This window comes from Macadamia integrifolia, chromosome 6 (genome assembly GCF_013358625.1).
Source record: "Macadamia integrifolia cultivar HAES 741 chromosome 6, SCU_Mint_v3, whole genome shotgun sequence".
Taxonomy (NCBI): domain Eukaryota; kingdom Viridiplantae; phylum Streptophyta; class Magnoliopsida; order Proteales; family Proteaceae; genus Macadamia; species Macadamia integrifolia.
The window spans coordinates 36,867,471-36,890,466 of record NC_056562.1 but is presented as its reverse complement, the minus strand read 5'-3'; the positions used below and the strand labels follow the sequence as shown (position 1 = coordinate 36,890,466).

Genomic DNA, 22,996 nt, shown 5'->3' with positions numbered 1-22,996 from the left:
TGCTTTTCTTTCTATGTTGACATTGTTAGGCCTGTAATTTTTTTTTATTATTATTACTATTCTACTTGAATAGAACTTAATGGCGTTTTTTTATAATTTGTTGTCATTTTTAAATTCACATGCTAAGGCATTTCTCTTTCTTGTCCTGAAACTTGACCATTAAGATAAATATGGGGTTCTTTTCTATTCTTCTTTCTTCTTCCTTTTTCTTTTTTCTTTTTTTCTTCTGATTAAAAATGGCCACTCTTGTTTGCTGGTGTAATTCATCGTTAATGACTATGGTCCCGTAGTTGATCTACATATAACAAGGTATTCATGTGGTATATTAGAAGGGGAATTTTTTTATAGGGTAGGAGTAAGGATCCCTGCTCATCTGTTAAATTCCAGCTTTAACAAAGTTTTCCTCCAAAAAAAAAAAAAATTTTGAAAATATATTTGAAAGTCAAATTTAAAAAAAAAAAATGATTGACACTAAATATATAATTGTCAATACAATGAGAAATGCTAATTCATGAAATTTATGATTGAATTTAGATCTAAAATTTGACACATGACCATTAGGGAATGTGTCCTATCTATCCAATGCGCACTAAGACTTGCCACACCATCCTTCTGTGTGGCGTAAGTTATGCAGAATCAAATAAGAAGGCCTTACTATCTGGGTTGTGCATTAAACCTCCTTAACGGAATTAAGTTTTCCTTCACATGTAGAAAAAGAATAATTCCTTCCCCACAGGTGAGCTGACCTTGTGATTGGACACTTGGGTCATCATCACAATTCCACATCATATCGACAAGGCTGAAAATACCTTTGGTTAACTTGACACTATTGGTCCCCACGGTGAAGGATTAGAGTGACAAAAAACTTAGTCTTGTGCAAAACGAAACTTTTCCATGATGCAAAAAACAAACGTAACAAACGAGAGAATAATCAAAGAACCATAAAACAATGACATAGGTGGTTCAACAAAGTGTGCGCCTACAACCTACATCCATGGTGAGATGAGAGCGACTTCATTAACAATGGAGAATAGGTTACCAGTCCCCTTCTTCTTACCTCTATATTTACAAAGAATTCCCCCTTAACCCTAATGACCCCATCACTGTCAATTTTAACAACCCTTTAGGATGCAGAACACAAATCACATAATACAAAACATCAATCCTTAACAAGTTCAATCTCTTTATATCTATGTGATCAAATTGTCATTGTAATTTATGCACACCCGAATTCATTGATTGTGTTAATCATGGTTTTAAATATTGATATGGGATCGATATCAATCTTGGCCGATGCCAACACTGATATGGATTGGCCATATCGGACTTTATCAAATATATATATATATATATATATATATATATATCAAGTTTTGAATGATTTTACCCTTACGACAAATTGTTATATCAATACAATGTCGATCAAATATCAACTTAGACATTTGAAATCGAATTGGAATCCTCTCCAACGACTCTTCCTTTAACTTGACAGAGGCACGATTTGAAACATTGGTATTCATGGAACCAAAGCATGTGGATCAGACCTTTTTGAATGAGGAGTGGGCCGGTCAGGTGGGCCTTTGCCAAACTTTTTTTTTTTTTTAAGACAAACAAATAAATATTTGCCAAACTTTCACAAAATCTGCAAATGAGACAAATTGTAACCAATAGAAAAGAAGAAAAAAGGTGCTAACGTACTGACCAATGGACTTATAACACATCATAAAGGCTACCAAAAAAAAAAAAAAAAAAAAAAAACACATCATAAAGCTGAAGAACAATATATCAGAAAGGGAAGCAGATACTGTTGCATGAAAGAGAACTTATCAAGAGGAACTTACTCTGTTCATCATCCCATGGATTACCATAATATTACAGTTGTAGTAGTAGTGTTGCAGTGAATGTATATATCCTTCGTTAATGTCACTGTCACCTTTATGACTCTCTCTAGAGAATGTTTGGAGAGAGAGAGAGATCTCCAAACCCAGGAAATTGTGTAGAGAGATCCATTCTACAGAGATCTGATTGGTAACTGGTAAGAGATTTATTGATTCTGACTTCATCAAAGAGTGGATCCAGCTGGTAAGATTGATGGATTATGAAGAATGAACAAATTACGTGGATCCAAGTTAGAATCAGTAAAGACTAAAGAGTGATTGAGCCACTACTCACAGTCACAGACAGACCCATCACACACAGTATCATATTATATTATCATCACGCGTCACAGATTGAAATAGTATTCTCATCTTTAATTGGATAATCGAATAAGGCATAGGAACCCAAAATGGTTGGAACCAATGCATATAGAATTTTTTTAGGGTAAAGGGAAGCAATGGAGATAATGAATATGGAAAGCCTTAGCAAAGCAGAAGAAGACAAAATTATTTTCTAATTCCAAGCAAATGAGACCCCAATCCCCACCATGGAAGGAAAGAAAAGAAAAGAAAAACAAATTTCATGCTTTTTTACTGTTCTTTTTGTTTGTTCTTTGCCTTAAATGAATACTAAAGCACCTGAGGGAAATACCCATTTGAGGAGAGTTGGGATTTGCTAATAGATTTTTCTCACATTTAACCAAAAAAAAAAAGAATTTTCTCACTCTTTTTTGCTGTTTTTTGACTTTCTGTTAAATTTTACACCACACAAATGAGCATTTGGAGTCCTAAGTTGGGTATATTTTTATTCTCAGGATGGGAAATGCTTCTTCTGCTCTAGTCCACCAGGCATCTCTATCATTTTTAAGGAAGAGAATAAATTAAAGGACATGCCACCATTTGGCTAAGAGATGTATCACAAGTGGTAAGGAATTAGGATTAGTGGAAGTCCTCAGAGGCTGTGACATGTTCCACTTACCAAAGAACCAAAATTTGCAGGCTAAAATTCCTTATGTTTTGTGCCTTTTTCCCATCTCATTCTGACATGTCTTTTATTTAAAAAAAATAAAAATAAAAAAAGGGAAACACTATCCCCTACAAACTTTGGGTGTAGATTGGGTGTTTTATTAAATGAGAAAAGGGTTTTTATTATATCTTGGGTGATAGAACATTTAGTTCTGCTATGTGGGTTGGTGATGTAATAATTTCTAGCCGTTGAATATCTAAAGAGTGATTTGGATTGGTCACTTGTTAAAATTTGTATTCAAATTCAATCATATACCTTTGTGATGCACCTTCCGACGATCTAAGTTTTGTCATGCACCCCCATTGGTTGTCCAGGTTTTTGAAAGCTTTATTTTATCACTTGTCCAAATCCCTTTAAACTCTATCCATCTCTCTACAATATCAACCTTCACCAGACCTACTATATAGTATAAACAAATGGTACGTAATAGATCCATTGCTCTTTCAACTCAATTGGAATTACCCAAAGTGACAAAATTAAGCTATCGTAAATCCAAGACTACCTAAGGTGTGCATGACAGTGCTTAGACTACCAAGATGGTGCAAAACAACTAATAAGAGATATAGAACATTCTCTAAATATCAAATTATCAAAATTTGCGACATGATCCATCCACTAGACACAACAAGATGGATCACCCATAGATATTTATTGACATGGACCGTTCATAAAACCTTTTGCGTTTAGTAAATTATCAAAAAAAAAAAAAAATCAAGCACGAGTCATTGAATTAAAGTGAATGATTTCCTTCACAAGTTTATTGGGAGAATAGACAGCACCTACCCTCCCCTTCACAGCTATCTCATCGTACATAGCCAACCCTTAGCATTATTTATATGGGTCCCTTCAGGAGTTGTCTTAACAGACAGAGACATTCTCTTCATTAGTTAAGTCCTTTCTCCCTTCTCTCTCCCAGTCTAAGACTCCTCTAGTTCTTGGGAGGAAAACAATGGGATTTACCTTGCGCATGGCTGTTGGAGTAATGGGTATACCTTGCCTTCTAGTTTTCTTTCTTTACTTTACAGCTCTAGCCATTTTGTTGAGGCCAAATATAGAAGTTTATAATGCATGGTTACTTGTTACAGGGAACGCAGCTTCTTTGCTACTATATGCTGCACCAATGTAAGAACACAAGGAGGCTTTACTGTACTTTCTTTCTCTTATATTGAAAGAAAGAGAAACCCAATTGATATTGTAAATGAGGTTCTTAACTTTTTGTTGTTTGTTTCAACAGATTAACTATCAAAAGGGTCATAAAGAAGAAGAATACTGAGGAGTTCTCATGTGTTCCTTATATTCTTGCTTTGTTTAACTGTTTCCTCTATACATGGTATGGTTTGCCTGTGGTGAGCAATGGGTGGGAAAATTTCCCTCTTGTCACCATTAATGGCCTTGGGATTCTCATGGAGTGCACCTTTATAGTCATATACTTCTGGTTTGCTTCCTCAAAAGGCAAGGCAAGTAATTTTTTAATTTAAATTTCATCAGTTCCTTTCTAGTTATCATATACTTCATATAATCCATTTGCAAAGGCTCTTCATAGTTTAACTTATGAAAGAAACTCCGTATCAGCTCCCCATATGAGAAGAGGAGTTACCCTCTCCCACATGAGTGAGAGCTGTCCATCGGATATTCTCTCCCCCTCTAACTTGTGGTCAGAGGGAGAGATGGCATGGACGGCTCTTACCCATATGGAGAGGTCACCACATGGGGAGAGGATCCGGTCTCCGTGAAAATATCATTTAAAGATTCAACCCAAAACCTTGAGGCAACAAGTGAAAAAGAGTTCTTAAGTATATGAAGTAACTCACAACATCTCAAAATGACATAGCATTTTGCACTCATTGTTCACCCATGTTACGTACTTCCCATGCATGATTCTCTCTCTCTCTCTCTCTCTCTCAGTGAATTCATTGTTGTAATAGTAATACATAGAAGATAGGGACTAATATGAGAAGAAAATAATAAATAAATAGAATGGTTATGAAAGTGCAGAAGTTGGTTGCTCTGGTAGCGCTACCTGTGATAATAGCAATCTTCACCACCACATTTGTTTCAACATTCGCATTGCACAGCCATCGACAGCGCAAGGTCTTCGTTGGCAGTGTAGGACTGGTGGCCTCTGTTGTCATGTACGGCTCTCCACTTGTTGTTGTGGTTAGTGCTCTTTCTCTCTTTTTTTTTTTAGTTAATTTTCCATTCAAGCTAACGAAACTGATTTGGCTACTACCATCCAACCCCATATGCATCACGAAAGTGTTTGTGATTGTTCCAAAAGAAATGAAAGAAAAGATACGGTAGAACTATGACAGTTCTTGTATGAGGTTTATCCAATGTTAGATTTAAAGGCACATAGCATAATAGATCGACATGAACATCATGAGTTGTCCCATTATAAAACCAATTGTTGTTGATACCTTTTTCTCGGTTCCATCTTTTATAACTTGAGCTCAGAGAAGGAAGACATAAGAGGTTCCTATTGAGAATGTGGTAAAAAATTCATAATAGAGTTCGACCACAACAACCGAATTGATTCTCTTCATGTATTGGATAAAAATTACTAGTAGAAAAAATTTCAAATCTTCACAATTCTCCCCTTTTTCTTTTTTATTGCAATTTTCAGATTATTATATGATGATTTATTAACTTTTCATAAATATATAAATAGAAAGAGATAGTGACCGTTAAATATTTTAGGACTAAGTTTTCTTTCACCTTTATAGAAGTAGGAATTTCTACTATACCAATGATGTGACCCCATGATTGGAGTCTTACGTCATCGTTAAATTCCAATCCATTATCTAAAAAATTGAAATTACCTCCTTTCTAATGCAATATGACAGTGTTGATGACCTATGTGAAAGAAGAATTATTTCACCATAAGTGATAGGAAACTTGGTTTATAGCTTTTAGGGAAAGTTTTCCTCCACCCATAGAAGAATCCAAGGATCTTAATTACCTCCCCCTAGTATAGGGTTGAAATTGCCCCCTGAAGGCCTGAAGTCCCATCCAAGCACCCTCAAGCCCCGTTTGAGAACAGTGAAGGATATTTCAAGCCTCCAATATACATTCGTACAGGTAATTATGACGGTAGACCGTGGGGTGAACAAAAACATACCCCAAACAAGTATGTCAATTTTACTTATTTTATGAGAATTTATAAGTTTTCGATTCACCTAAAGCCTTTGTTTTTTTTTTTACAGAAACGAGTGATAAAGACGAAGAGCGTGGAATACATGCCGTTCTACCTATCCCTCTTCTCATTCCTGGCTAGTTCACTTTGGATGGCATATGGTCTACTAAGTCATGATCTTTTCCTAGCGGTCTGCATACAAACCATATAGTATTTCACACATTTTCTTCTTTCTTTTTGTAAATCCTAAACCCTCTCAGCCCTAAGGTTTAACATTTCTCTAACAAATTATTTGACAAGTCTATTATTTTTACTTGGTGGGCAGTGTCCAAATCTCTTAGGGAGCCCATTGGGCATTTTCCAGCTGATACTATACTGCATCTACCGTAAGAAAGGAATCATAGAAGAACCAAGCAAGATGGACATAGAAACCAATGGAGTGGAACACAAACCCCTAACTATGATCAATGGCACCAATGGCAAGATTTAACTACGAATAGTTAGATCTTGCTTTCCTTTCAAAGGTTTATTATTTTAGTATCATAAACCAGTCTCTTTACTCTACTTTTTGTTGCTTCTATCCAACGAAGACTAAAGTGGGGTCTCTCTTCTTTTTTTGGTGGCTATGACAGGTGAAAGTGATGCCGGCAGTCTCAATTAGTAAGAAACGAGATAATATAAGGGGGGAAAACAAGTGTTGGGGGGGGGGGGGGGGGGGGTTCTACTTTTAACTGATTTGGGGGTATAGCTTGTTTGTACTGAAGAAAGAATGAACTATATCACATATGTTCACCATATTGACGTGGTTTTAAGTCAATAAGGAAAAAAACCATAAACCCAATGTTGGTTTGGTTGAATGGAGCTTTACTGTTGGTACTACCTTGTTTGCATAAGTTTTGGCTTTAGCCTTGGAAGAACAAAATCATCAAAGAAATTCTACAAATATTGAAAGGAAATGATATGAAGAAGTCACTCCAGCAAGGTTCCAAGTATCAGTATCAAATCAGTTAGACGGCTGGATCATATCGGTATCAAATTCCATTTTAAACCAAGAATCTATTCTGAAAATGCATATCAAAGATTCTGAAGTTGCTAAGCTTTCAACCTGCCTGCACAAAATAGGCTAATCCGAAAGTACATGGGCTACTTGGGTGGTGGTTTTGGTTGACCATGCAATGGTAGAATAGGTAATTCATTGGATGGCCCCCCGCTCCCCTGATCCTGGCCCAGGACCCGTTTGGTTGTACAGAATAGAAAACAGAAACAGAAAATTTTTGGCCTGACTGAACTCCCTCCAGCTGAGAGTGAAACCCACAGCCATAGGGTACAAAGAACAAAAAATTACAAGATTCTAGTTTGCTAGGTTCTAGTATTGCTACTTGCATCCCAGAAGAACTCAAAATATTTCTAATATTTCTCTTCTCTTTCTTCACTGCACCAAGTTTGTTAAGTATCAGGTTCTACTTTTGATAATGTAATTCCAATGACATCCATTTAGAACTTATTCAAATCTTCACTTTATCCCAACATTGATTCATCAACAAGAACCCTAATACCAAGATTGTTCTCCACATAATATACCATCAAAATATAACATTCAATGGATCAAAAAATTTGAATGCATTATTAATCAAACTGAATCAAATAATTAAATGAATCAAACAAAACAACCTCGAACCAAATAATAAATATCCATGACATATATCTGAGCATAGGAATCCATACTTGTGTAACAAGACTTCAAACTTACTTGCAACCTACCATACTAGTGGAAGAATATCTGAGCACAGGAACCATTTAGAGGTAGCAACAGGTTCCATATCCACCTTGACCTCATCTTCACCACCAGTTTGAGAACCTTCCAGTACAGAATCAATTCTGGTTCTTTTTCTCCCCACTCATCCCCAACTATGTCTAACCACAACCAGGACAAATATCTCTATGCTGTTTTCATGCAATACAAAAGCAGAGTTCCAAGGAGATAGCGAAGCCAATATTTCACATTTCAGCAAAAAAATCTCAACCTTCTGTCAACTAGAGCTGTACAATTGGACAATCGGATGAATATTTGCCGCACTGGCCCTACCTGTCAAGACTTGGCCCATCTTTGCCTGGCATAGCCTTAAGATTGTCAGCAGGTAGAGCAAAAACCCAACCGAAACTTAGCCCCATGCATGATTCCAGCCCGAAAAAAAAAAAAAAAAAGAGAGAGAGAATAAGAAGAAGAAGAAAGAAACAAAGTTTCAGCTAACTCAGCCCAGCCCAATGGCCCTGGGCTACCCCTAGATCCACCAACTAATAATACCCTTCTTCCCCAAAGGTTTCGGACAAGTACTGTAACTACAACCAATGGAAACAATATTCTAAGGGTAACAGAGCGACCTGGCTTGATAAGTTTATTAGAGCAGCCCAAATATCTGCCACACTACATATCAGATGGGGCCGACAGGTAAACCCAAGGTCCCTTGCTCACACGTAAAATTTCAATTTGTGGGTAGACACACATGGGGATGCATGCTAATACACAGTAAGTAAATTGAGCGAATTAATATTTGAAATTTAACACAAAGCTAAGCCAAACCATGTACCTATCTAACAGTCAAAATTACCACATCATCATTCAACATGGCACAATGAAAATGGGCTGCTTTGGTAGGCTTACCAGTTCCAGACAATTCAAATGAATTTTTCCCTTGCTTAAAATATTAATTAGGAGGTTGGTATTATTGTATTGGAGGTTAATAACAGTAGAAGGTTGGTAAATTTGCCCTTTGACTTCAGGATATACATCAAACATGTGGTCTATTAATTGGAACTAAGAAACATCCATTTGATTAGAGGTCTAATGGTTACACTGTTATCTCCCATTGAATGACCCCCATCTACAACATCCAAGTCAGCCAACACCCAACACCCACCCCTACCCAAAACAAAAAAAAGAATCTCAGGCTAGATATGAATCAAAGAAGACTCAGATTACTTCATCACCATCCAGTAAATCTCCAAAGATGCTACAGAACCAACAAAGCACTTTAAGATTGATTACTGGTTGGTAAATTTTGTCATATGATTGCACTAAGATAAAAAGGATATCAAACAGACAAATATATGAAACATTTACCATCCACAGATGGTAATGCCAATAAGTATTGCACCCTTCTCACCGAGGCCTCCCTTTCCCTCCTATCCTTCGTGCTAGTACCCAGTCCTTTTGCACTGGAGCAAAAACAGAGAAACAAAGACAAGTTAGTTTACAATGGAACCAAGTACCGAAAAATAACTTATCAAATAACTGAACTTTCAGGGGGATAGGTGAAGGTCAATGGTGAAAACAAAGGTCAGTAACAGCTACATCCCAGTACAACTAGGGTCGTACTAGCTTATTTAGCAAGGAAAATAATTGAATACATAAAGCATGATATTGAAAAGTCCATAAGACTAATGATATATACACTTGTATTATAAGTCGTAACTCCTAGTTTTTTTAACATTATTTAAGTTTCTCAATGCAGATTCAAGCATTATACAATGTGCTTGAGGGCTTCCCCATTTTATACCTTATGCATCAGCTTTCCCAACTTTATTATTTGGTGACAACTGATAATTAGAACATCACAGAAAAATTCTATGAAAATTGTTTGCAATTGCAACTAGCAAAAGCCATATGGTTAAAAATGAAGGAAAGAGGTGGAGGAGATTATGCATCAACCATTCCAGGAGAAACAAAGAAGTGAGCTTCATTTGCCTAGCTCCTGCCAAACACCATCTGCCAGAAAATCAGCTATTAGAGAGGTAAATTGGAAGGGAGCTAAGCCTCCTCAGAACCCTTGAAACCAGGAAACAGGTGACTTTGTCTTTTCATTATATTTGTCTTCTCCAATGATTTGATAGCAAAGCAGAAAAACTAGTGCAAAAAAAGTGGTGACAGATTCAAACCTCAACAAGATATTCCAAGTATTCCATGCAAATCCCAGAACCATATTAAAGCTAAAATTTGAAATGTTCAATGTCATTAACTTCATGAAAGTGCTAGTAATTTCCTCCCAAACCATAAGTGCATAACAGATAATGCAACCCACTCTGGAATCATGCCCAAACTCTCCTTTTTGTCAAGTCTACACATTTCCCACCTCTAGACTCTATCCTTTCATATTATATCCATGCCACTCAAAGCACAGTTCTGATCTAGCAGCCAATCCTACACAAACTTTGATTAGGAAATCAATGCCTCTGTCTTAACAAAACAATGGGGAATTTGCCAATTCACATTTAAAGGTTCAACAAGAGCCTCCATATACCGACAACCAAGAATCACTTCCTTGACATAATGACATTGATCATGCAAAGAACAAGAACAAAACCGTAGGAAGCAAGCTTGTTAAGAGTTTCATGCATACAGGATGTTCAGCACTGAAATCTAAAGACTGCAATCTTTTATTCCCGACCCATGCATGGTTTACCAAGTAAAAGTTTTAAGAAAATGATTATCAAACCAAATTGTTGTTTTCAATAAATAGTGTTGAATGAAATGATCTAATCAATAGAAAAGGAATCAATTAACTCAAAAACCTGTCACCAGCTCTAACTATCACGAATATTCACAAGAAACCTAGGATGTAAACAGAACCCTAAATGAAAAGAACAAAACTCCAATTCACTTAAGAACACCAACTTACTTAGAGTAACACGCTTCGCGTGGATTGCACAAAGCATTGCATCTTCAAATAGATGAACCAAATAATCTTCTGCCGCCTACAAAGAGGGTCACCCAGTAAATGCAATATATATTTATAAAGATCCATAAGATGTACTGGTTTGGCATAGTTAGTACGAGGCCGTTCCTGCTTCTCCAGGAAATTCTTTGGTGAGTCACACCAACACAGATAGATTTCATAGACAATTTCACTTGACTTAGTATAATGACATTTCAAATGTACATTTAAACGATGAATGAATTTAATACACGAGGAGATAGAGGATGGCTCCCCTTGGAGAAAGGGGATAAAATGAGTTTCTAAAAAGACATGGTCTAGAGGCATTTCAGTGTGCTTGGACTGCATGGGTATAAAGTATAAACTAATAGTTTTTGTACCTCTTGAAGAGCTACCAAAGCTTCAGCTGCCCAGCGAGTTACCCCTGGAGCATAGAATGTACTAATCTCCCTTACCTAAGAAAAAAATGAAGCTACTCATTAGAATCAGTTTTAATAACTCATTTTCTACAAGCTTAATTACCTAATCCAAATAATCAACCAGCTCAATCAACTAATAGCAAATAAAAATGTCTTACTACACAAAGCATACTCAAACTCAACTCAGCCGTATCTTCCCAACCAAAAGGGGCTGCTACATGGATCCTTTTTTCTCAAATCAGCTCTATTCAAAGCTTACTACAAAGCACATCATCACCAAAAAACAAGCACAATAACACCAAAAAATTAAAGTAAACCTTGATTTAAGATCCATTTAAACACTGAAACTGATGAAAGTAAACCTAAATTTGGACAAATGCAAATATGTTGAGTAACATTTTTCTTGAGTTGGTTATCTGGCCTGACCATCCATCCCTAGTTTTTTATTTTCACATGTTTTTCCTAGTTTAGTCCCACACACTCCCCAACCCCCCCCCCAAAAAAAATAAATAAATAAATAATAAAATATATATAGTCAACTTGAGATGTATAAATGTTGGGCACAACAAAGGAATGGTTACGTTGTTTCTATGAAACCTATCCTACCATCTGAAAAAGTGTCGTACAAAAGGAAAAGTGAGTGGGTGCCAAAAACAAACTGTCAAGGAGATCTATCCAGTCTGTTTCACTTTCACACACTAGAACATCTTCTGGACCGGCCATGAACCAAACATGTACCATATATACTCTTTAGATGATCCCAAAAATCTACTTAGGAGAGCTCATTAGAGCAGGTTACAGAGAGTAACACTGCTTCAATCATATGGACAGAAATAGTAAGAACAGTATGGTGTTCGGTTTTATAGCCAACTCCATGGCTAAAATCAACAGTTGGACTGTCTGGGTCAATGTCCATGAACGCTGTCCACGTTAATGAACTCAGAAAAATTTTGGCTTTCACTGAGCATGCTAAGAATTTGGCGAGCTAAGTTGTATGTGTAGAACGCATATCTTCAGGGCAAAGTTGCAGTTTTTGTTCAATCCAATAAACGAACATTTCTATTCGAAACTAACAAACCCTTAAGATCAATGTGAGCTTAGTAACTCACAGTTCTAATGAAAGGTGCCGCCGGTATCAGCAGTTTAAAACTTTTTTGGAATTGGCGAATCTCCCGAAGAGCCACCGTTCCTGGGCGGTGGCGGTAAGGTTTACGCTGCCTCTGTCTTGCCGTAGAACCTGAGGCATCAATATTTCATGATTTCAGAGAGAGAAACAACCAATTACAGAGTCCGAGGCAGCAAAGGACTTACTTTCGGGTGCGTCGGTTGCATTTCCTGTAGCGCGTCTACCAGAAGCCTATATGTTAATTTTTGTAACAAATTTAAAAGACTTCAGGAATCAATTCCAGAATAAAGATGGAGCAGGGAAGAAGATCAATTAGAGAAATTTATAAATGAAACCAGAGAAAAGTACCGAACTCGGGCCAGGAGATGCCGATGTTGCTCCAGCTCCTATTAGAAAATTGAAAATAAAGTAACAAATGAAATTAGGTTTCCATGATTGAAAAAAACCACAGAAATTAAGATGGACTTCCGACCGAACGAACACAGAGAGAGAGAGAGAGAGAGAGAGAGCAGACCTGATAATCGTGCAGATTTTCGTGCGGCTCTGTGTTTAACCCTCGCCATGGAAGCGAGGCGAGGAGAGAGAGAAAGAGAGACTGATTCTTTTTTGGTTACGAGAGAAACAGTGATTTGACTCATTTCGGTGTTTTCAGTTCAACTAAATTTCAAAATAATAATCTCCCGCTCGCTGTAGGGCGTAGGCAGCGAATAGTCATAATTACACATTTACCCTTTACAGTGTCTGAAGTAAGGGTGCGCACGTTTGGCTCTGCGTCATGACTCATGACTCATGAGAGGGTAAATCGAAACCGGCTCGATTCGTTTATTCGGTTTTGTATACGGTATTGGTAATTCGGTTCAAATGTCGTTTTAAGTGGAAATGATCTCCTGAGACAAAAAAAAAAGTGGAGAAGGAAATTACAATTTTTTGAAAATTTAATCTCACGATGTCGAATTTGCTATCTTTCAATCCTTTTTACACGACTGAATAAACAAATCCATATTTCTCTATTTGATGAATTTTCTAATCAATCTTTTGTCTGGATAAAAGAGAAGATAATGAACTTCAACTTTATACGACTTGAAATTCAGCATTGTCGAATTATGAACAAAAAAAAAAAGGGTGTACCCAATGCACAAAGCTCCTGCCATTATGGGGTGTGGGAGTATCAAAATGAATGCAGCTTTACCTCCACTTTAGATAGACTGTTTCCAAAACTCAAACCCATGACCACTACCAATAGAAAAACCTTATCGTTGCGCCAAGCTCACCCTCACCTACTTTACATTGACAAAATCGGAAGGAAACACTGCAACAGGTTGATGAGTTTTAGAACACCAAGGTTGCTTCCAAAGAGCTTGTTGATGAGATTAAGGTGGGAAAAACTAATCTTTACACAAACTCCATCTATAGGTGGAGAATGAAATAGTAAATAAATTGCAGTTTCATATAGTACTTCCATTTGCATCTAATATGATAGCTTAAGCTACCATGTCCAGCTTCTTAAACATAAGCCCATTACCTGCTACATAGACAAACTAGTTGTTCATGTTATAAAGTAAATTGATGTGGTCTTTTATCTTTATGAATGCAGAATCCAGATTTCAAACCTCCAACATCTCCTTCCCCATAACAGCCATGAATCTCATAGCAGTCTCAGATCCACAGATGCATATTTGCAACTGGCAATGCAGGCAGAAAGAATGGAAAGCTGCCTGGAAAGCTATACATTTACACTCTTGTTCTAGGAGCTGTTGGAGCAATCTTACTGACAATTGCGACCTGTAGGTTGAAGTTTGAGAATGTCATGAGCTGATTAATTCCCGGTTTGCAAGAATTTTTCCTGTTCTTTCATCAGCAATCTTACTGTTTCCAAACTATACTTTGTGTTATTTCATTTAGATGTAAATGAAACTGCAAACCAGCAGGTGAGTGTAGCAGCTCTGATGAGATCCCACAATTCCTTGTCCAGCATCAGGTTAAAGAAGAAAAGTCAGTCCATCATTGAGCTAAACCAATGATCATCTTCTTCACCATGATTCCATGAAATACCATGGACTCCATCAACAAAACCAGCTTTCCTTATACTTTATATTGATTTGTGGTTAATATAGGAAGCATACCTAGAGAACTTAAGAAGGTGATCATTGCATCAGTTTTGATTGAATAAAATTGCAATCTTTATAACATTGACAGCAACAGTTAATCAACAAAAGTTTCCTTTCTAACAGATCAGGTCACCTAAGAACTGAAGCTACATAAACAAAATTTATGTTACAATGTTTGAAAATGAAAAAACAAGAAGAATTGAGTTCAGAGAAGATCAAAAAAATAATCCAAACCTTGCCCTATTTCCCAAATAGAGATGCCAACCCCCCATGTTCGAGCTTCTTCCAGGCGCTTTGAGATAGACATCAATGAAGGGTAGAACACTGCATGCTTGACTCGCTTGTTATCGAAGTAGACAAACAAATGCTCTGCACTGTTTTCCTCCCACTGCAACACAGGCTTGTGCTTCTCCAACAAAGATAGGTATTCCTTGCTGGTGATAGCTCCACCACCAGAGCCTGCAAAACATCCCAGTTGGATATTAAATAAGCCTCACTTAAAAAGCTGCAAAGGAGGAAGGGTGCCAAATTTTAAACATAAGCAGACATGAGCCACCAGTATCATGTCCCTATTTTCTGCAGATGTGGGTAACTAGACAATCTCTATAGAGCATTGAATGGGACAGTCTCTGTAGAATCATTAATAACTAATGTCTAATCTACATCTCCCTTGGAAAGTAAAATGAAGCATTCACCCCCACCGCTCCCAAAGAGAAGGGAGAAAAAAACGCCCACCCCCACATACAATATACACTATCACTGCATACCTTCTGAAAGCATGAAATCGTTCCCATAGAAATTGATGCCAAGGAGCATCTTACGAGCCATGCTTGGATCACTCCTGGTAGAATGAAGCAGCAGCTGTAGGGTAGACTGCATCCATTTGAGAGGAGCATTAGGTCCAGGGTTTTGAGGACCAGAGAAGTCATATGTCATAAGTGAGAAACCATCCACAGCACTGCTCAAGGCTTGCAGATCTTCTGGTCCAAAATCATGTGACTGGAGGTTCCTTAAATGTGGTGGACCTATAACATAAACCAATTGTAGATAATGCTCAGGGTTCCTCTCTGAGTTCACTGCATGCAAGGCATCCCCAAGTTGTTTGATGAACTGCAGTGCCTGGGCTGGTGTACAAACAAAGAGTAAATTAAGTTGATGCAGTAATAGGACAGTAGTGAATGAAGCTGAAACTCAATAAATCAATCGCACAATTAATCTGCCCACGATCTCTATGCACCATAACAGATAGTAACTTTTCTCCACTACAAAGATGAGAAGGCTCATTGTGCACATTTATGAGAGAGAGAGAGAGAGAGAAGATGTGATTGTATATATTGGAGTGCTAACGCCTAAAAAGACAATAGTTCCAACATTCAAATCTTCTAAATGATGTTATGCTGCTGGTAAAAAAAAAAAAAAATCAAATAAATATAGCTTTCAATCATTTTTCCATCCTTTTCACACTTTTCTCAATCTCAAAACATACTAATATATACCAAAGTGAAAATGAATAGCAAGGCAATATCATAGACCATAAATTCTAATTTCTATATAGCATTACAATCACTTTGCCCCTATTTCAATTTTTTTCTCAATGTCAAAGCTTTAATAATGTTTCTAGTTAAGTAAATAAAATAGTTGTTCATAAAATTTTGAATTCTTAATGGTTCTTGAAGCATCTATGCAAATACCAAATGAGGTAAACCCATCAAGTAGCCAACATAGCCAAATTACAATTAATATTAGTCCCAAATAGAACCCTTCTAGCTAAGAGAAAACAATAAAAGAAGCAGCGCACACAAGCTTTTAGCATTAGGCAATATACACAGGTGATGTGATCAGGCTTCCTAGCCTCTAAAGAAAGGAGGAACTCCAATTATTTGATTAACAAAGGGAAACAGAGACAATTTCAGTGCATAAATATAATTCCATTTTTCAATAGCCTATGGCACTACTATGCACCAGGTAACTTGATCCACACCCCTTTCTTTTGATCATCTTTTCATTTGTCACAATTGCTTCAAGCGCCCTGCGTTTGATGTGATTTTTCCCCCCCAAATATATATATATATATATATATATTGCAGGTTTCATGACAAAACCATAGAAAGAGAATTGTCCATGGCAATTTCTCAATAAAATTGAATGACCAGAAATTCCTCAGCATTTCTTCGAAAGTTATTCCTTGATTCCTTCAACAATGTTGTACACGGAACTAGGAAATATTCCTCTTTAACGTTACTCTAGTTGGAAAAAAAGTCAATCAGGGTGTACTAGATTCAGTGTCAACTCAAAAGCAAAATTATGAATGAAAATTAATTGTCTTAATATTTTAAAGTAGCAGCATACCAAAAGTTTTTATGACTTCTCATTATTTCAAAATAGTAAAAGGTTATGCCCCAATAAGATTCAGAGAGCAGATTCAAGGGAAATTTGTATAACGTACTTCGCAAGTCAGGATCATGCAAGACACCATAAGCTGCCCACCTCGACCATGACTCTAGGACGATTCCATCGTATCCCATATCCCTGTATACAAGAAGTCGGTGAACATAAAAAAATGTTCTTGACAAATATATAAACATCACATACAAAACTTTCAACATATTGAATCTTGGAAAATGGAAACCTACCTTGAATGCTCATGCATGGCTATGATACTGCTTAATAACATGCATCCAATTCCAAACTGCATAACATTAATTGATAAAATTCCCAAACAAGACGAAGCAGGAGTTATTTTGTGAAGTCAGACCAATTCTGGTCTTTTTTGACAAATAAAAAACAGTACCTGGGATGAAAAGAAGTTTGGGAAGAGCCAAATGTAATTTTAGAAAATACAAAAATATAAGTTTACCAGATGCATGATAGGTGTACTTAGAAAATACATAATATAAATTTCAGGTTGAATGGACCAGAACTTAGAGAGATTGAACCAAATCTTTGTGGACGCAAGGACTTCCGAGAACTTGGTCCTAAAAAAATAATGTTTTTATAATTCAAAAAAAGAGCACGTACATTATATGCATTTAAAGGAGACGCTGAAATTGAGCCGTTTTTTGCATTATGTTTTTGCAAGATATGAAAAATGGCTTTAATATGGAAAAATACATGAAGGCATTTGAAACATGTATTCTTTCCGTGCGCCCAAAAGCCCGCCTGCTCGGTTTATGAGCCCCTTTCCGATTCCCTCACCCAATCTCATGAGAAGCAAGCCCAGCAGGCCTTGCCAACAACTGTCCCCAGACAGCCAGCAAGAACTTCTTCGAAACAACAAAACCGTAAAGGTGGGGAGCGGAAGAAAGGGGAAGAACATGCCACCAAAGCAGGGAACAAGCCTGGTAAACCTATTTTATATGTTTTAACTAGCTATACTCATGACATCCTCTTGCATGCTTCTCTGTATACATATTTTACCATAAATGAAATAAAAGGATTATGACTAAAAGCAAAAAGGGCCCCATGTATGAAGATTTGCCAAGCACATCTACTCCCTTGGATGTTTTCATTACTAGGATTAGCATTCTTTGTGAGGTAAAGGATGACCTAGCAGAATAGAAGTGAAGGTAGATATCTTACCTGCACTCTCTTACTATGAGATCAATTGCTTTATCCTTTTGCTTTTTCTTTCTAAGAAACTCCTTGGGAAATGCTTCAAGAACAACTCTAGGTAACACCTATTAATAAGGCAATACCAAGTTACCAACCTTTAAAAACTGTATGATCCACTATGAACACAAAAAATTTAAATGAGCATTTTTATGAAAGCAAAATTAACTGCTGTGACAACTTGCTAAACAAAATTCTAATTTCTAACCACCTGAGATCCAATCATAGACATGTTTTGAAATATACAAACAGCAAAAATTATTTAGCAAGCCAATGTAATCACCATGACAACACAGTAACACACCCTTAAAAAAAACACCTCTGCTTCTTTCCCACAGGAAAACTACCATCATCGCTATAGAATTCTAAGGGTGTAAGTGATGCAGCATAAGTCACCAACCAAAAAACTAGGTACTCCAGTGGTGGTAATCCACATTCTGCAATGATGTAACAGGGAAATAAACAACAACAAACAACAACCAAAACCTTATCCCAACTTGCTTGAACAGGGAAATGAACATGCTTCTTCCTCAGGAGACCCACCTAATCCAGGATCTAAGGGAGATGCAAAACAAAAGAAAAATAATTATTCAGTGATACATGCTTCAAATGTTTACCAGCTAGCCTCAACACAGAGCCTTGGAATTCTCTGGACTCTAACTGGAAACTATGTAATTTGGAAGAGTCTTTAGAACTCAAGTTACAAGGACTTACATATTTCTCAGTTGCTAATTAATTTTAACAATCATTGATATGCTTAATCTTAAATTTTGTCATGCTTTTAACTTGATTTGTAATACGCTTTAGCAATTTTAATGGTAAAGAACTAAAGGTACACTGTAGCAATTTTAAACAGTTTATTTTACTATCCATGATTTGAATCCCTCTTCTCATCACATACCTTTTGCTGAACAATGTCAATTTATTCTTAATTTAAATAATTAAAAAAAAAAACCACTCCATGCCTTTGATATTATGCATTTTAAAGGAGAATGAGTCAAGTTAATAACCATACCAGAGCATGCCCATTCATTCTAAGATCAGAAATCCATCCTTTATCAGCATTGTGCCGTCCATCAAGAACTAATTTTGTCCCTTCACTGGAATTGGAGAAACCACAAACAGGATATTAAAATGAGAGCAGCCAGAGGGCAAGACTGCATTACAACTTTGACCATACCTTTTCAGATCATACCAAACAGGTGATACATGTGTGATCTTAGAGATGAATCTCTTTGCCAGTTCATAGCCTCTGGAGTTCCTACAGTGAGCAATTGAACAAGGATATCAGAATTGCATTCATCATGTCAATTTGACAAAGGAAACCCCATTAATTTTCAAAGGTAAATGAACAATGGAAGAGTAATTCTGTGCAATGAGTATTATATAATACCAACAACTACACACAGAGACATGGCACCCAAACAGAGGCCAAGGTAAACCACTCATCGGCATTGACAGTAATCCAATAATATACACCATAACCATAAGAAGGGTGATGGGTTTCTAGAAGCCTAAAGGATTAGGTTTCGGAAACTCAAATTAACCAGGATCACGGTGATTTGACAATAACCAGAATTCAAAACTAATTAATACCAACATATCAGTAACTCAGATGAACGTGAATTTCTGATATGAAGTTGATAAAATAGCAGGAACAACTCTTCAAAAGGATGACTCGATCCAACGGCTGGATCTCAAGAACCAGAACTGTTACAGAATTAGCAACACAAGATCCTAAAAATTAGGAACTCAGATATCTCAGCAAATATTGAACTGATAGAGATAAGATTTTGGTCAACAACAGTTTTTATATTAGCAAACAAGATATCAAGATATAAATCAGATCCAAGGCGTTGATGGCATAACTGGCATCATTGAACATGCTAACATTATCAATTGCAATATATAAATTCTTTAGTATATAGATGATTACCTCTACCATTCTTAAACTGTATGTTTTCCCCCCTCTTAAACTGTTATTTTCTGGTGTTATTGTGTATGCCAATTCACAGAGGAACAAATTTTGAATATGCTTATATAGTTACATTATGAGTTTTTTGACACTTCAAGTCAATTAATGGTTATAGATTATTCCCTCTAGTACTCTTAAACTGTCAATTTCCGCTGTTATTGTGTATGCCAATTCACAGAGGAACAAATTTTGAATATGCTTATATAGTTACATACTTACATTATGAGTTTTTTGACACTTCACGTCAATTAATGGTTATAGATGATTACCTCTACTATTCTTAAACTGTCATTTTCCGGTGTTATTGTGTATGCCAATTCACAGAGGAACAAATATTGAATAAACTTATATGGTTATATTATATGAGTTTTTTGACACTTCTCATCGATTAATAGTTATTGCTTTGTTTTTTATTGGTATGCTTATATTAAATCATTTGTTTATTATAAGTAGGTTTTCTCATATTAAATCATTATTAGCATACTTATATCTTCTTTTTTTGGTAGGAATAAGCATCCTTATATCATATTGCATTGATATGAATTCTGTGTTCATACTAACACAATGTAAATAATACACACCTAGGGTACCCTTGCGCCTTGTCGCCTAGTTGCTCTTCCAAAGAATTGGGTTCCCCAAGGCGCCTTGACAATTATGATTTAGTGTTTCTTCCATGTCAATTCGCTAGCAATTTCCACACACTATTTGAAATGAGATAAATTCGCTCCAATCAGAACCATTTGTGTTTGTATCGTTTGTAAGGTCCCGTGAATAAGCTAAAACGATTACCTTACTACGAAAAAGAAGAATTGATATTATAGCGAAGCATACCAGGGGGTGATATAAGCCAGTACTGGATAAGTATAGTGTCGATGGCTTGTATTTTCCAAAACCTTCGAATGTTCCTGAATTCCTTGGAAGCAAAAACAATAAATCTGAAATCCCACATTCTTAAGAAGCAACAAAAAAAAGGCACTGCAACTCTGATATAAGGAAAAAACAGGGAAGAAAGAGATGGATGAGCAAGACGAAGAAAGAATTAGTACTTACGGCGAGGATTTCTTGGTAGTTCACATTAGGATTGACAAGGCTTCTGTCGTATACAGAGAGGAGCTTATCGGCTGCCTGCGGAGCCTCTTTAATACGGTAAACTATTAGGGAAAAGATGGGAAGCAAGACGACGGAGGAGAAGAAGATAACGATTAGCCGGCGATCAGAGAAAACGCCGCTGCTCCTTCGATCTTCTAGAGCTACCGATTCCGACTGTTGACGATCGCGATTGGGATCGACTTGAACTCGTCGGTCTCGTCTCCTCCCCATCTGTACATTCACTGATTCCACAACTCTTCCGTTCACCGGATTTCTTAATCCACGGGGTTCTGGTCGGATCGGACTATTGAACAATGTCAAGGGCATTTTGGACTTAAAACAATAAAATCGGTTTGTTTTGACTCTTTTTTTTTTTTTGGTGAAGTTTTGGTTTTGACTTGGGGCTTATGGAATCACTAGAAACCTAAATCGAATCGAATCGAATCGATCCGATCAACACCGAAAGATGGACCAAACCCAACAGCCTTTTTACCTCTACAGCTGAAGACACCACCATATACATAGACAACCTTAAGCCATACATAAAACCTTTCGCCATACATAGACAACCATAAGCCATTTCTTTGTCATTGTGAGTTAACTTGTCACTTGCCATGGCTTCAATGCAATGCCAAAAACCCTTTAACCAAGTTTCTCATGATGCCCAAGCCAAATGTGGGGAGCAATCTACTACAACAAGATCAAGGAGGTTTGGAAGGGATGGACAGAACACAAGCATGAAGAGCATCACAGCCAAACCCAAACATATCATGTTGGCAAACCCCAAGCCCATGAGTCACAGGTTGGCTATGCATGAAAGCCTCCCACACTAAGCACCATGGTCTTGGGGCTGGCCTTCTTAACTTTGTCAAGACGAAAAGGCTGAGCACAATGGTGACAGCAGCAACAGTAGCAGCAGCGAGAGCAAGAGCGAGGACGAGGGTCACTGCAAATAGAAGGTATATACATAGGCGAGTCAATCAATCAGTCCTGATAAGTTTCAGTCAGGCCTAATTGGTATCATCAACTTTAATTTTCACACCATTATCACATTATTTAGTGGAGGGAAAATGGTTTCTATGGGGGAGTGTGGCCTTGGACCTTGTCACACTCCCCCCACATGAAACACCTTCGTTTTAGTTAATTATAGGTCATCATAGACTAGGCATGGATATGTTTATAGTTGATCAGTCGATTATTGATTCATAATCGATATCAAATTAATAGGACTCATTGGGTATAATGAATATATTTAAATATGTTAAGCTATAAAAATAAGTTGTTTAAATTATAACAAGTTAATCGGATTATAAATGGTTGGTCATAGTCAGGTGCCCATCGAACTACAACCAAGCACCATGAACACCAAAATAAGAATCGAAATAGGCTTGGCACTTGACTGTTTACTAACCAGTGATCTAATTCTGGGCTTTAACTGGTCGGTTCTAGTCGGGCCTACTGGTGCAAGCCAATTTTCGACACCCTTACCTATATGTAACTTGTACTATAGCATTTAAGATCAGAAACTGGGGGCTACCCTCTTTAAAGTACTGTCAAGTTTCATGGTTTGAAGCCATGCCACTGGCATGCACATGTGTTAGCGTAGTTCATATATATCCTGATTTTGAATCATTTTCTTCCTTTTCTTTTGGCAGGATTAAGAGGAATTAAGGGATTGAAGAAGCATTACTCTACTAGATGATCTCTAGCAAATAATGGGATATTAGCAATGAAATTGCTCTAATGATGAAGCTTACCTTCTAAGAATAAATGTGACACCCTTCTATTGTACTACTTATGCTTTAAATGAATAAAACCAATGAAATAAAGTTGTGTATGTGCGTGTGTGGTCTAGTTCGAGGTTTGCCAAGCTCGATCGTTTAAGCTTTGGCATTTCCTATTCTTTGCTAAGTTGGGTTAG

General features: G+C 36.9%; 3 protein-coding genes and 1 long non-coding RNA gene across 9 annotated transcripts; 2 read left to right on the top strand and 2 right to left on the bottom strand.

Annotated features, from left to right (window-relative positions):
* Positions 1-3,751: 3,751 nt before the first annotated feature.
* LOC122082796 (bidirectional sugar transporter SWEET3-like) lies at positions 3,752-6,735 on the top strand. Its single transcript, XM_042650571.1, has 7 exons — positions 3,752-3,890; positions 3,990-4,026; positions 4,139-4,361; positions 4,900-5,061; positions 6,108-6,227; positions 6,363-6,561; positions 6,670-6,735. The coding sequence occupies exons 1-6, from the start codon at positions 3,854-3,856 to the stop codon at positions 6,525-6,527; spliced, it is 744 nt and encodes a 247-aa protein (XP_042506505.1). The 5' UTR covers positions 3,752-3,853; the 3' UTR covers positions 6,528-6,561; positions 6,670-6,735.
* Positions 6,736-7,663: 928 nt separating this feature from the next.
* On the bottom strand, positions 7,664-12,961 carry LOC122081433 (histone H3-like centromeric protein HTR12). 6 transcript variants are annotated; one of them, XM_042648576.1, is made up of 8 exons: positions 12,809-12,960; positions 12,643-12,680; positions 12,480-12,525; positions 12,278-12,405; positions 11,130-11,204; positions 10,714-10,789; positions 9,159-9,253; positions 7,664-8,148 (listed from the first exon to the last, which is right to left on the bottom strand). In XM_042648576.1, exons 1-7 carry the CDS (start codon positions 12,930-12,932, stop codon positions 9,198-9,200), a joined length of 543 nt encoding a protein of 180 aa, XP_042504510.1. In that variant the 5' UTR covers positions 12,933-12,960; the 3' UTR covers positions 7,664-8,148; positions 9,159-9,197. The 6 variants fall into 6 exon arrangements, with proteins under 6 accessions (XP_042504510.1, XP_042504511.1, XP_042504512.1 ...); XM_042648577.1 differs by lacking the exon at positions 7,664-8,148 and adding an exon at positions 8,823-8,957; XM_042648578.1 differs by lacking the exon at positions 7,664-8,148 and adding an exon at positions 9,747-9,803 and having other exon boundaries at positions 8,994-9,253; positions 12,809-12,961.
* A 1,489-nt stretch (positions 12,962-14,450) lies between these two features.
* LOC122080987 (chitinase domain-containing protein 1) lies at positions 14,451-21,359 on the bottom strand. Its single transcript, XM_042647892.1, has 8 exons — positions 21,037-21,359; positions 20,818-20,891; positions 19,192-19,272; positions 19,027-19,111; positions 17,982-18,079; positions 16,849-16,931; positions 15,170-15,526; positions 14,451-14,861 (listed from the first exon to the last, which is right to left on the bottom strand). The coding sequence occupies exons 1-8, from the start codon at positions 21,304-21,306 to the stop codon at positions 14,608-14,610; spliced, it is 1,302 nt and encodes a 433-aa protein (XP_042503826.1). The 5' UTR covers positions 21,307-21,359; the 3' UTR covers positions 14,451-14,607.
* A 298-nt stretch (positions 21,360-21,657) lies between these two features.
* LOC122081276 lies at positions 21,658-22,912 on the top strand. Its single transcript, XR_006141053.1, has 2 exons — positions 21,658-22,034; positions 22,731-22,912. It is a non-coding gene; the product is annotated as an uncharacterized LOC122081276 (long non-coding RNA).
* Positions 22,913-22,996: the final 84 nt, after the last annotated feature.